Raw genomic sequence first — 14,763 nt, forward strand, 5'->3', positions numbered from 1 at the left:
GGTGTTAGAAGGAGAAAAGTAAACTGAGAACAAATTGGAAATATTGCAACATTTAAGTGAAGACAAGTGTATTAATGTAAGATATTTATTTCATTTTTTCATACAAGAATCTAACAAAACCATTTTTAATAAACGTGGCAAAATCCTTGGAGCCAATGCACGTGTGTTATTTGTGTGTGCGTGTGTGTGTGTGTGTGTGTGTGTGTGTGTGTGTGTGTGTGCATTTGTGTCCTTCTCAGCAATTGTGTTAACAACTCACCTCTTCGACATCGCTGACAATCACTGAGTGCCATCCTCTCCCCTTATATTGATAGTTTAGGTTTTGTTTATTGATTGGTGGGTTTTTTTTGTCAAAGCGTCTTTGAGTATTTAGAAAATTGCTATATAAAACTAATGTATGATTAATTATATATAATTATATTATATTATTATTATATAGAACATTATTGTATATGTTATAGTTTTAGGATTTCATGTTAAAATGTCTCATCAATAAATTCTGGATTTTCGTTATTCTAAATAAAAATGAAAATGAACTGGTTTTATTGTAACTGTGTTGTGTTATTCCTAAAAATCAGATGCGGTATGATTGCCACTGATTGCAGTACCCGGAAAACATGTCAGAGTGGGTGCTCTTTCCTCACGCGCACGCACACACACGTCTCCGCTTGTGACGTTTCCCGATCCAACCGGTCAGTGTGTGTTGTGTTGTTGGTAGCTTGTAGGTAAGCTAGCTGCTAGCTAACCTGCCGAGCTACCTCCTCCTCCTCCTCCTCCTCCTCCTCCTCCTCCTCCTCCTCTGAACGGAGCCGTGAATGAACCCCGCACATCAATGCATCTCCTGGGGGGGCCACGATGGCGACGACAGACACGGTCTGAGTCATAGATCCTAGCCATGTAGCTTGAACGGTTCACTATATTTGTAGTTCATGTTAGTGTGATTCGTGCTCCCCCTTTTTTATTTAGCTAGTAGCTAGCTTTTTTTTTTTTACTGTCCGGGACAGACGGCGGCAGCTAGCCCCCCCCTTCTCTCGCCACTACAGGAGGATGCTGAAGCTGTTCGGTGTGCTGGTTCTCCTCGGACTGGCCCTGGCGTGCATCACCTCCTGGGTGCTGGACAGCTACGACACGGCTTGGCACCCGAAGCGGAGCGTGCAGCGCCCCACAGCCGGCGATGGAGACTCATCTGCGGGGAGTTCTCGACCATTTCCCGGCGGCGAGTTGAGCCATATATTCTGGTTTATACAGGTGTGATTTATTTGTACCGCATTGCTTTGCTACAGTAGCTGTGTTTTAGTCTGTAAACGTAATGATTGCGACCAGGTTAAATAGAAATTAATCTATTTATATGTCATGGTTCTGTAGTTCTTTATTTAACAGGAGTGGGTTGTCTTTGCAGGTGTTGTTAAATGAGACTAGCTTTAGTAGTTCACCCACTGAACTCTCTCAATGATTGACAGAATGGGGTCACTGACCACTGAAGTGTGTCATTGTCAGGTAAAAAAACAAAAAAGATCAGCAGCAGAGTAAGTTGAAGCTAGACTTTGCACCTGTTTGTGTTTTACAACTATTAATACTGTTGTGTTCAAAGAATGAACAAATGAAACTCTTCATACTGCTATGTTCAAATAATGAACAAACCAAAATGAAATCTTGAATCGAGGCTTCTTTAAAAAATGTTTTATTATTATTATTCCTGATTGTGTGTGTGTGTGTGTGTGTGTTTTATGTTTGGTTTAAGGTGTCTGACATTCACATAAGCCGGTTTCATGACCCAAGACGCATTCCAGATTTTGAAAAGTTTTGCACTGACACGATTGAAGTCATCAAACCGGCTCTCGTGCTTGCAACAGGTACAGTAATCCCCCGTCTTTAACCCATGTAAGAATGCATAAGAAGTATTTGTATGATTTAAAAAAACAAAAAACAATTTTGTTGGGTGTGGAGCCCCAAATTTAGAGCAGTGTTAAAACAATAAGCTGCGTCTCGTTCTTCTAATCTGTGTTTTTTTTTTTTTTTTTTTTTCCACTCCACAGGAGATCTGACAGATGCCAAAACGGAGAGTAAGGTGGGCTCCCTGCAGCATGAAGTCGAGTGGCAGGCCTACCACAACGTCCTGAAGAGGTCCCGCGTGATGGAGCGCACGAGGTGGATAGACATCCGCGGAAATCATGGTAACCACACCGCAGCACTTTGTTATCTTAATGTTCTCTCCAAACCCACTGCTTCAAATCAAACTCATCCCTCAGCAGCCAGTGCTGCTATTAAGCTTTCTGAAGAAGCCATTAACTGTGGTGCATTTTAGCATTGCACAGGAAATCCTCCCGCCCCTCCTCTTTACTGCTTCTTTCTCCTCTTGTTATTGGATCCCAAGCTATTAGATGTGAAACCAGATACTTGTAACTGTTACATAGAAGACGGCTTATTTTATTGTATCTGCTGATTGTCTGACAGCTATTCGGCTGTTATTGATCGTACATTTTTGATGTGTGTTAGTTCATCTGTCGGTGGGATCTTTGGTAACAGCAGATTTAATTCAATGTCTTCTTGTGATATGAAAAATTACATACTTAAGGCTCTGAGGGTATTTTATTCACAAGACATTTTGCAGTGATTCAGTGATTTTTTTTTGACAGATGCCTTCAATATTATGTCACTGGACAGCACCAACAACTATTACAGGTCAGTATGAAAATGTCAGTGTTACAATAGAGGTGTGATTTACACCCAGTCTTCTCCTCCATGTCTCAAAGCAGCTCGCTGAGTGCGAAGCTGATCAGCTCACGGAGTAGCTTCAATGCTTTTGAAACCTGAGTCGCTGCAGACCTATTTATTGCCAATAATTCAAGCTATCTGAGCTTCCTGAAGACTAAAATAGAGGCTCAAGCTACATGAACAGAGCGACTCTCGTCTCGTCTTTTGACACAAATTGTGTTTAATGTGACATTGCCGCTTCTGTTAATGCTGATAGATCTTTCATCTTCCTTCTTTTTTTTCTTTTTTTTTTTCAATGCTGCGGTCTGTCTCGTATGCACGCCTGATTCATTAATTCATTTAAAATACATTAAATTATCTGAGGACTGTATTAGGAGCCGAGCTGCTGGCTCCATCCCAGACCACAGTGTCTAATCGCTCACGCTGACTTTTTCTGTTTGATTTCCTCAAGGAAATACTCGGCCAATCAGAAAGTTGGCTCTTTCCACTACGTTCACAAAACTCCCTTCGGCAACTACTCCTTCGTGTGTGCTGATGCCACCCTGACTCCAGGACCCAAGAGGCCATACAATTTCTTTGGCATTTTAAACCAGGTAGATCTGTCGCACGCTTTTAATTTAACACAACATAAACAGCTGCTGAAATGTAAACACAGTTAAGAGACACCTGCTCTGGTTCTTATGACACCTGGACGAGGTAAAGATAAGAGACTTGAACCTTGACTCTATAAATATGGACGGTGCGTCTCTCCACCTCTGCCTCTTCCCCTTTAAAAAAAAACAAAGAAGACAAAATGTGCATGCCATGGACCCCCCACTAAAGCTCACATTAAACTTACTGATAAAAGGCAAAGATCCCTCCGGTCGCTCCAGCCCTCAGCAGAACAGACTCTCGTGTCGGTTTGAAGCACACACTTACAGTTATGGAAAGTTCAATGACTCATATTTACATTTCCTCTCTCTGCTTCTCATCTACTCAGCTAATCGAGTGCACACAGAGGCTGTATATGTCAAGAGCTATCAGTTATGACAATGCAGCCGCTCTTTATTAGCATTAAAGATCTAATTAAGACTGAACTGAACATGAAACAACATGATAAGAACTAATATTAGTGATGCAAACCATATTTGGAAAACAATTATTTGGCATGTATTTTAATTTGATAATTTCACCCATGTCCTGTCTTTTCTCATGGAGGAGGCGGAGCTTTACGATATATACTGCAGCCAATCAGCAGGGGGAGCTCCAAACATGGAAATGCCATTATGTAGCAAACGGGAAAGAAAAAAGTAGTTTATATTAAAAATAAGCAAATATATAACATCAGCACATGACTTCCTGTTTCCTCACACACTTAATGGTAAACAATTCTTTAAATGTCTGTTTCCCATAAAGAACATACAGTTCATTATCTTTGTTATGTGATCAAGGGAAACATAAATGATTTTAGTTTAACGTCACTGAATATAGAGCGCAGAACCTGTAGTTAAAGACGAGTTTCTCTCTCGATGTGTCGTAGACTCAAATGGACTTGCTGGACACGTTCAGAGTTGAGAGTCTGAAAAGCAACCAGTCGATCTGGTTTGGCCACTACACCACGTCCACCGTCGTTTCACCTGCTCCAGGAGTTCGGGACATAATGAGGTAAGAAAAACATTGTTTGTCGCTGAAGTTTCTAATTTGCAAATTTTTTTAAAAATTTCATTTTCTTCTATATTTAATTTTATTTTCTTCTAAATTATAATATCCACTGTTTGTAATTATTATTTATATTCTGTCTGCTTTTTTATTTTATTTTAGTATGTTAGTATGTTAATTTTTTTTTTTTTTTTTGTGTTTAGATCTGCTGTTGCGTATCTGTGTGGCCACCTGCACACACTGGGCGGCCTGATGCCCGTCCTCCACAGCCGACACCCTCAAGGTACTCTGGAGCTTGAGCTGGGCGACTGGATGGATAACCGCAGGTATGACAGATGGCAAGATAACTCGATATATATATTTCCTTCCACTCCTTTTTATTGTTATTTGATTTTGATCTTTTTACATAAATAGCTCCACAGCTGTTCAGACATCTCCCGGAGTATCTGCAGGTCTTAACGCAGTCTTCAAAGATGTTTAAAGGGATTAAGTGTTATTAAGACTTCTCTACTTTTTCCATCTATATGGAGCTGTATTCGTCCAAAAAGGATTTGTTGTCCATTATTGGATGTTAAAAGCCTGTAAACTTTAAGTGTAATTGTTGTTTCTTTGGCAAAAGGACTTGACCTTGTAGAACGCTTCTGACTACTCAAAGCACTTTCACACCGCGTGTCACACACTGATGGCAGAGGTTGCTAAGTAGAGAGACCATCAGAAGTAAATACGCCGCCGACGAAGCAGTGTTAACTGTCTGGCCAAAGGTCGAACCCTCCACCTTTCCGTTGAGAGACGACGACTACCATCTGAGCCACAGCTGCCTCTCATGCACGCAGAAGGCTGTTAAACCTCTTGATGCTGCTTCTCATGTTACAGTGAATTATATTACTAGGCCAAGTCCAGTGTTTGTGTTGGAGTTTATTTATTACGGGGGGGGGAAGTCCAGCTGTAACCAACACATCTGTCTCCAGGTACAGGGTTCTGGCTTTTGACCACGACCTGCTGAGTTTCTCTGACCTGAGGTTCGAGCAGTGGCCCGCTGTGCTCATCACCAACCCCAAGGACGCGCAGTACCTGCACCCGGGAGTGGAGCCGCTGGGGCGCATACGCAGGTCCACACACATCAGGTGCCTGTTTGCTTCTTTGTTGACCCTTTAGGGCTGTGCTGGCTCTACAGCACATGCTTCCACAGCACATGCTTTCTCTGATGTATCTGCACGCACATTTCTGCAGAGCACCTGCGCATGTTTTTATAACATTGTCATGATTTGTTGCCCTGGTATTAAAACACATGTTGGTGTTCGTGACAAGAATATGGCTTACATATTTTCAAACAGGAAGACATAGCAGCATACGTCCAGGGAGTGGTTGTCCTGATCCCAGATTTTTAAACTTCAATTGTTGTAAATATCACATCATTTCGAGCTGTGGAACTTTGTGCCTTGGACTGAAGACTTGAGAATATTTTAACTTTTACTTTTGTCTAAAAAAAAAAAAAATAAAAATAGAATAATACAAAAACACCAGGACTGCAGCCCCTGCACACTTCAGTCTCCAACTCTCAGAATTACAACCTCATGTATTTCCTTGTCTTCAATAGGGTCTTGGCCTTCTCAGAGGCACCAATCACAGCAGTGCACGTTAGCGTGGACGGGGAGCCTCTGGGGAAATGCGACGCCGCTGGAGGTCCTCTTTACGTCCTGCTGTGGGATCCGTCCCTCTACCTCACTGGACTGCACACCATCAGAGTAAAAGTGGAGGTTTGCACAGCGTTCATTTATCTTCCACTTACACTAAAACGTGTTCTGAGACCTCTGAATATTTCATAGGTCCTGATTAAATTTGTTTGCTGGAGTTGAATTATGACTCAGTTGGTCTGGTTTGCTCTGTCTGGGAGCTGTGGCGTTGATTCACTACTCACACACATAACAATGAGCTCTTTTTTTTTTTTTTTTTTTTTTTTTTTTTGGGATGTTTTGTTTGTGTGTGCTTCAGGACGCGGCAGGCCGGTCGTCGGTGCGGGAGCAACACTTTACTCTGGAGGATGACCTGACTCCCAGCTTCAGCTTCGTGCAGTCCTTCATCCTCCTCACAGACCACTACATCCTGGCCCGAGTGGCCTTCATCTTGACCATGCTGCTAAACGTCGGCGTGCTGTTGGCCTTCAGGTTCCTGAGCGTTCCCTCGAGGAGAGGTGAGCTTTTTTTTTTTTTTTTGAAGTTTCAAATACAGGCAATTTAAGTGCAGTTTGCTCGTGTCAAAGTCTCGATTGTAGACAGAGACGGAGCATGACCAATTTAATCACTGAAAAGATTTTGGCGTTAAAAAAGGCGAAAGTAGTCATTTGAATTATTGTTATTGTTTTGTCTGTTATTTACAGGATTTTATTCTCAAGCTTGCATGTCGCTGCATCATGTCAGTACAATGGACACCTTCTTCTACTCTCTGCTGCTGTTCAACCTGTGCACAGCCGTAGGTGAGTCAGGCCCTGTGCCTCCTGCTCGAAGCTTTTCACGCTCAAAGCAGCGTTACAAGTGAGACACAGACCTCTTGATGTTGATGCCGTGTTTCTCTCCATGATGTCTTTTGTTTTCTCGCACATTGTTCCTGTATAAAAAGCTGTGTGATGTTTCAGGTCCGTGGTTTATAGGAGAGCTGATAGATGGTCACAGTGGGGCCTGCTTCGCCTTCGGGGTGTTCATCGACGGACATTTTCTGGAGGGCAGTCTCACTTACGTCATTGGTGTTGTCCAGGTATGAAAATGATTGATTACACATCGGGCTTTATGTACAGTGGAGAGTATCTAACTGCTGTGTCGTGATGTGTTTCCATCTGAAACGGGAGAGAACCAATCACAAGAGAGAAGGCGGGACATAACACTGGGTTTATTCTGATTGGATTGTTTGCTTCAAAAAAGCTTTTTAATTTATCGAAATGTTAGTAAACGCCACTGAGTGCAGGATGAGTCGTGAGACAATCGAAACGTTTTACAGGAAGAGAAAATACCGTCATTATGATGTAAGAAAACTATGAATGCTTTATTGAAGTAGATGAATAAACATTTAACGCATATATTTATAGCCTCCTATCTGTTTTTTATTCACTGGCTCACAAGTTGATAGTTTGTTTTCACTCACACCACTCAGATAGCATTTTCACCACAAGTTCCTGAAACACAACTGTATGCTTCCTTCCCATCACCTAATAACAGCGACTGCAAACTAGCTGGGAAAGCATGAGGCTTCTCAATAGTCACACAACCACACAGTGTTGTGTTCAAAGCTTGTTTTCACAGTTAGTTGGAAGTTTTCATGAGCCTAATATTTTCCTCAGGCCTCCTTGTTTGTTTTTCAGTCTGCATGACATCATGACAAGTAGTTGCCTTTCTGGATTCATCAGAGAAGAAAAAAGAACTGGCACGTTTCCCAGCAGTTATTTCATTTTTGGCTTTTTGTGAGAACGATACCAAGTGTTTTTTTTAAAATAACGCTTTAGTTTAAATGATCTGATGAGGTCACATCCCAGTCAAGGTTCCTGTAGAGCCAAACAGGTATCAAAGTGCTGCCTAATGCCCGACTGATAAATGTGTTGTCAGCCTGTTCTGTGAGCTCCATACAGCACTAACACATTTAACTCGGCTTATTTAATCTGTGCCAGATGCTGTTCTTCAACATGCCCCTCACCTTTTACCTGTGCTGGAGCCTCCACCACCGTTGCCGCGGCAACACCTTTCGATCCCACTTCCTGCGGCCGGGCTGCCGCTGGCGGACTCTGGCCGTGCACGTCTTCATGCTGCTGCTGCTCACCTGGCAGGCCCACTCTTGTTACTTCCTCCTGGAGACCTACGGCTCCGTGGCCTTTTTCCTGTCTCCTGTCCGCACGTGGGCGCTGGCACTCAGCCTGATATTGGTCTACCGTGCTTGGACAGGCCCCGCCCCCCTTCTCCGGGAACATAGCAAGAGCAAGAGCGTCTCTCCCTCTTGACAGTAATTGCACTGTTCCACCACAACCACTTCCACGATTTTCCCATCGACCCTGACTCGCAGATATATTTTGCTGTCTCTATCCATCCCGGACATTTCAGTTTCCTTCCTTTCTTTCCAAATCCACTTGACAGAACATCGGTCACTCTCCTGTTTCTAGATAGTATTGTTTACTTAATATGCATGTTACTGTAAAGCACTGGTGAGCACATTTCTGGCCATATTCATAGCAATGTGTACAGTGTAAGAAACACTTTGGGAGACATGAGGGTAACTGGCTTCATTGAGCGAAGTGAGGACTGTTGAATGTGTGCTGCAGTTGACAGTGCACCGAACGAGAGCTGCGGTAAACTGAATGCTGAGTCATTTACTTGAGCTTTAGCACTTTTTGGAAGTGTTGCCTTGGCCGATAGCCACTCCACCACTGCCAAATGATGAATAAGAAAGATTTTACCTTTTCCTCCTCCCTGTGAAAAATCTTCGTCATTCACTAAGACGGCTGGACGTGCCAAACCCATCTTCCCGTTTCCTGTTTTACCCTCCAGTATACAATTCATGTGAATAATAATAAGGAAGTGCGTACGCCTCGTTTTGTATACTGTGAGCTTTTCCTAAGTTGAACACGCAGTGCAGTCATTCCAGTCTCTTTGGTGAGAATGACACGTGTAATACAGCCTACGATGTTCATTATCTCAAGTTTATTCTCCACATAATTACAGGAAATCGACAGAAGGGAAAAAAATCTATTGTGTACTGATTTAAAGTGTTTTTTTGGTAATTACGTTGCACACGACTGCCACTTAAAAAATACTCTTGAATTTTGCATTGAGTAGTCATATCAAATACTTATAATATTTCATTTTGTTTTACAAACACTCATAATGTAAAAAAAAAAAAAAAAACGAAAGCTCACCGGCGTAAGTGTACGTGCTCCTTCAAACGTGAATACAGAAAGCAGCTGTTTGTTTCTCAGGAATGTGAGCACTCCAACGACACGCCGGTCCCCGAAGTATTTCAGGACAATGTTTTTATACTCCACAGTAGCTCAGCGAACTCAACCATCCTGTAAAACAATCAAGACGTGTGGTGACAGGGGGGGGGAATGAATGTGTTCAAGATGTGGTGAAATAGGATGAAAAGTTATACGCTGTTGTTTTTTTTATTTATTGATTCAGATTGTATTGAGTGGTTTCCTTTTTTTTTTTCTCTTCCCCCCCATCCCCCACTTACATGTATGTTTTATTATAGCTGCACTGGAAATGGCTGCTTCTCGGGGACATGGAAAAGATGATAAAATAGCATTCCTAGCTTTATGTGTGTGAGGACATTTGTCTGTGTGGCCTCAGAATGATGATTCCTTAATATGTGTGAAGAAGGTGGGAGAGCAGGTAACTGTGAAGAGTGTTTTGTTCTTTGAATTAAATCCTTTCTCGTCTGTAGTAGAAAGTGTTGGATTCCACAAGAACAAAGTAATCTCATTTAAAAAAAAAATTAAAAAAACAACCAGGGTGAAGACCATTTATCAAGTCTTTTAATAGAAGCAATGTTCTACTAAAGTTTTTTTTTTTTTTTTTGCTTCAAACCATACTGTGTGAGTGAAGAATAATTGCTTAGCGCTGTGATAAGACACAGTTTAATATTAGAACAGCTGAGAAAATTAAGTTATGTGCACTCACACTGGCAATGGCCCCCACTCTCTCTCTTTTCATAGACAACTCTTTTATTGTAATGGGAGCATAAACAAGTATATAAATCCATCGTAAAGACAGATACTTAAAAACGGATGGTTTTCATGATGATGCTCTTACAAGCTATGTCCACATGGAGTCAGTATTGATTGGACTGGGACGGTAATCGGGATTACTGCATATTATTTACACCTCTAAATGATCAAATTATGCATGTTTTTTTTGTTTTTTTTAACAGTAGCACATCAAACATTTGTCATGAGGAGACTGTTTTGATAGTTCATTGGTGCTCATTCGTTATGTTTCATCATTATTCTGGTTGTGATTGTTTTGCACTGTACACTGATTTGGTTGTTCACAAAAAAAGAAAAACATCCACTCCAACGCACTACTATCATGAAGACATACCAGTATAGTGGTGAAGTGGTGTTCACTTGACTTATTCTGCATCTCCTCAAATGTTCAAACACTTCAGTATATGAATGAATTGATGATTTTACACATGCCACATATTTTTCTCGTGACAACTAAAACCAGAGCCAACCACTATTTTATTTTATCAATGGTTTATAGTGCTGTGGAATAAAATGTTCATTACAGTATATCATATACTTTGTGTTGTTGTTGTTTTTTTCACATTACACACAGTAGAAAGCAGCATGGAAACAGACAATGACAGTCAAACATAATCAGATTTGAGCTGATATAAAGAAAACAAACCAGTACATAAGTTCAGTGAAGTAGCATCACTCTGGTTATTTCTGTTGCTAAAAGTTGAGCTGGAAACACTAGTATTGCTACTTAAGAAATCTTCAAATAAATCCACATCTACACAATGTATAGGATACAGAAAATCCACATTTATTTTTCAACTTTGTTTTAGCTTTGTCTGTCGTCTCCTTCAAAATTATTTTAGGGAAAACCAGCCTTGTTGTTAATATAACGAGAAAAGGCCTACTTTCTAGCTAAGTACTTCAAGGAGTAAGCTAACTGCTAAATAGCGTTAGGTAGCTAAAGCTACTTCAAAATTCATTTAGTTTTAAATTATTAGACAAATCTTATCTCAACAATATACATGATGGCACAATAAAGTCTGAGACAAGTAGTTCAATATGACGATGGTATGAAGTTAGACCAATGGTGCAACCTTTTAAGTGCTATTCTTACTAGCTAACCTTTTTTGCTTATTAACAAGCCAGCCTGATTCTTAACCATTTAAGTATATAGATATTACACGGTCAGCTAAAATACTAGCTAAGAGGCTGTTGCTTTGTTTAATAAACTAGCATTGTTTTCAGTTCAGCTGGATAGCCACAGTTTTGTGGATTAACCCATCAACGTAATCTTCCACGGCTATGAGGGTTATGATTTTTATATAGTGTACATTTAATTAAAAATAAACCACAATTGTAGTTACTTGTCTGGACTGTTGACGAACACATAACACCACACTTAGATTTTCATTGTGAGGCCGTGCTCCAGTATACCACCTCACATAGTTGTCTGCAGCACCTAATACCGAAGTCTAAACCAAGTATTGATGTTAAAGACTTCACTAGTACTCATAGAATATTACGGTACTTTATTTTTGATAACATTTCCAGAAACATATTTTCATAAATACCATAAATATTTACCAGCTAGTGTTAACTAATACAATGCAACTTCTAATCAGGGTTCATTACATTATTATTGATGATGGCAGTGATGAGCCGTCTCTCGTGGAGGCTACAGGTTGTTTATTCACTCTGATATCTTTATAATTTGCTTGCCAATGTTTCCCCCTTTCATCATGGAGCAAAATGCATCTGCAAAGAAATGGGAGAAAAAAAGGATTTAGCTCTTCGCCAAGCCAAACTAAAAGTCATACCATGAAGTAAACACCAAACGTATAATCGACATACCTCCCATGTTCTCAATGCCTTCAACCACAGATTCCAACACCTGTGGAGTGGAAGCAGAAATACAACAAACTGTGATCATACAGATAAGGACGAAGCCTGAATTTTGCAAACATTGCCGCCTACACAGTCAACCATACATTATCATAATTTCCTTGTTACCTTGATTTGGCCTGATTTAACCCACTGGCTGAGCTCACAGAGGGCACTGTCGGCTTTGTTCATGTAGTTAAGCACCATAAATCGCTCTCGGGTGATGTTCTTACTTCGCAGGGCTTCCTGGATCTCCTCACTCAAGGGAGGAGGATAAGGCACATCCTTGTTGTACTGGGAGATCTGCCCACACAGTATTACGTGACCTCCAGAGTTCATCTGGAGAGAAGGAGGTTGGAGGTCTATATGAGAGAGTGATTTTTTTTACAAGACACAAAACACTCGCTGCTGAAAGACAGCCTCGCCCATTAGCTTTGCAAAAAGAATCCTGACATTTTACAGCCCAAAAAAGATCAAATAAAGACCTTAGATTTTTCCTCGGACAGGGACAACTGAAGCAGTACCTGTTTGATTACAGCGTCACTGATGTCTCCGCCCACGTTGTCGAAGTAAACATCTATCCCATGAGGGCAGCTCTCCTTGAGCCTCGCAGGAACGTCCTCTTGACGGTAGTTAATGGCTGCATCAAAGCCCAAATCTTCCACTAAAGCTCTGCACTTCCCATCAGAACCACTAATACCAACCACTCTCACGCATCCATCCAGCCTGCCAATCTAGAAAAAATAAAAGAAAAAATAAGGTAAAACAATACAGTCAGGATTTCACTTTATTGTCAGTTTCGTCATTTTTTTAATGAGCATTTGTGATTATCTGGATTATATATGCTTATATTGTCTTATACTGTATGTAGTCAAATTTAATGTTAAAAGCTCCTCTGAGAAACATTTGGCTTGGGCTCATTTTTTTTATTTGGTGTATTTTACCTGTCCAGCAATGGAGCCACAGGCCCCAGCTGCACCGCTCACCACCATGGTTTGATTTCCCTCTTTGGTCACGTGACCCTTCTCCCTTACTCCCAAAAGTGCAGTGAGGCCCGTTATGCCCACTGCACCCAAAAAGTATGACAAATGTCCATCAACCAACTGTGGATGAACCTGCGATAGGTAGAAAGTAATGTCAGAATGTTTAAGGGCTTTCTTCAAATATAACAATGCCACATGTCACAATGTTGTCACATAGTTAAATGCCCTACCTTCTGCAAGAGGCTTCCTTTCATAACAGCATAGGTCTGCCAGGGCCAGTTGAAGTTTGTGACTACATCTCCCTTTGTGCAACCCGCACAGCGGCTGGACTCGACCACACCAACACCTCCACCATCCACACACTCGGACAAAAGCCATGGAGTCAAATATTCTGCACCAGTGTCTTCGTTCATTCTGCAACGCTGCAAAGAAAAGAGACAAGATGATGACATTTTCAGCATGGAAACCGGACTGTGACACATTTGCATGTTCTTAGTTTCAATGTTAAGTAACAGCTGGAGTCCTTTTTTTCTAATCTGAACTAAAACGTGGAAGCACGCAAGGAGGGACTAAACCCAGGGTTTTGTGAAGCCATGTTCCTACAAGGCATAAATGTAAATGTAGAAAAAACAAATACAGTCATTTAAAATATATGTGCACGATGGCTGTTTTAATACCATGTATGGATCGACTGAAAGGTAAAGCGTCCGAACAAGAACCTCCCCATCTTGCAGGTCAGCTGTTAGAGTCGTCTCCTCCTCCAGCCGAAAATTCTCAGGAACAGGGGTCCCGTTTTTACCTGAAAGCGTTTGTGCAAAATTTGGCCACATGGATGCAGGACAAAAAAATAATCTGCCATTATGACAAAAAAATAAATAAAAATCCTACCTGGTCGTGAGTTGAGAACCACTCTTTGCACCTGCATCCTTGAAAAGTAAAAGTTAACCTAGAGATCTACGTTGACTGGTGCTTGATCTTTGGAGAAGACCTGAAGATAAACCTCTGTCCTCTTTGTGTATAAAGATTTAAGAAAGCCCAAATGTGTTGCATTTAAACGTAACACATGTGTAAAACAGTGAACTTGTTTCACAACCTTTTCTTTAGACTGTTTACTCTGCAGGCTAAGCAGAAAGTCAACAGACCACTGACAAAGCAAGAGAGTTCACTTCCACAACTTCCGCTTTCGTCAGAAGCATTTTTAAAACGGGAGTTCTGTTGTCATGCACGGAGCCACCGGAGGCACTCGGTGTGTTCAGTGCGTACGTCCAAACCCTTATAAACTGCAAAAATAACCATTGGCAATTAATTCTTTGCAGTTTGCTGTATCAGCGCTCAGTGTGCGCGAGCGTGTCTGTCATTGAAATGATCCCGACCCGAAACATTTCAACTCTCACCTCAGTCCACGTGTTTTTACAAGTATTCTAATGAATGCATTGTTGCGTGAACATGTATATCTCACGAACACTTGGAACGTTAATAAAAAGATTGGATCAAAGTTGTTTTTTCAGAGAAGGCACACAATGGTGCGTAAAAACTCGGTCGCGAGTTTGAGTTCCAGTGCGGACCAAATATGAAAATTTGTCTGGTAGCTGGAGAGGTGTTTTTTTCTTTTTCTCTCCTCGTTTATTTATTATTATTATTATTATTATTGTTTATTTATGTATTATTTTTAAGCCTCTTTAACATCGGGGAAAGGGGACTACAGATAAGAAAACTAGAGTTTTGGTTTTATTAATTTCACCTGTCCCCTTCCTTAATAAACTGAATTGAATTGAATATATTTCTCCAATCTACTGATGGAATAAAATCTTGTGTACCATGTGC

The 14,763-nt window shown here is 41.0% G+C and overlaps 2 protein-coding genes across 3 annotated transcripts; one reads left to right on the forward strand and one right to left on the reverse strand.

Annotated features, from left to right (window-relative positions):
• Positions 1-656: 656 nt before the first annotated feature.
• tmem62 (transmembrane protein 62) lies at positions 657-10,629 on the forward strand. 2 transcript variants are annotated; one of them, XM_079370049.1, is made up of 14 exons: positions 657-873; positions 1,044-1,248; positions 1,742-1,853; positions 2,037-2,174; positions 2,637-2,682; positions 3,167-3,308; positions 4,235-4,359; positions 4,557-4,679; positions 5,322-5,477; positions 5,951-6,110; positions 6,346-6,544; positions 6,731-6,826; positions 6,986-7,104; positions 8,009-10,629. In XM_079370049.1, the coding sequence occupies exons 1-14, from the start codon at positions 833-835 to the stop codon at positions 8,333-8,335; spliced, it is 1,989 nt and encodes a 662-aa protein (XP_079226175.1). In that variant the 5' UTR covers positions 657-832; the 3' UTR covers positions 8,336-10,629. The 2 variants fall into 2 exon arrangements, with proteins under 2 accessions (XP_079226175.1, XP_079226176.1); XM_079370050.1 differs by having other exon boundaries at positions 657-1,248.
• Positions 10,630-11,584: 955 nt separating this feature from the next.
• ptgr2 (prostaglandin reductase 2) lies at positions 11,585-14,120 on the reverse strand. Its single transcript, XM_079370052.1, has 8 exons — positions 13,828-14,120; positions 13,617-13,738; positions 13,170-13,361; positions 12,901-13,071; positions 12,481-12,690; positions 12,086-12,295; positions 11,927-11,966; positions 11,585-11,830 (listed from the first exon to the last, which is right to left on the reverse strand). Exons 1-8 carry the CDS (start codon positions 13,862-13,864, stop codon positions 11,766-11,768), a joined length of 1,047 nt encoding a protein of 348 aa, XP_079226178.1. The 5' UTR covers positions 13,865-14,120; the 3' UTR covers positions 11,585-11,765.
• Positions 14,121-14,763: the final 643 nt, after the last annotated feature.

This window comes from Symphodus melops, assembly GCF_947650265.1.
Source record: "Symphodus melops genome assembly, chromosome: 19".
Classification (NCBI taxonomy): Eukaryota; Metazoa; Chordata; class Actinopteri; order Labriformes; family Labridae; genus Symphodus; species Symphodus melops.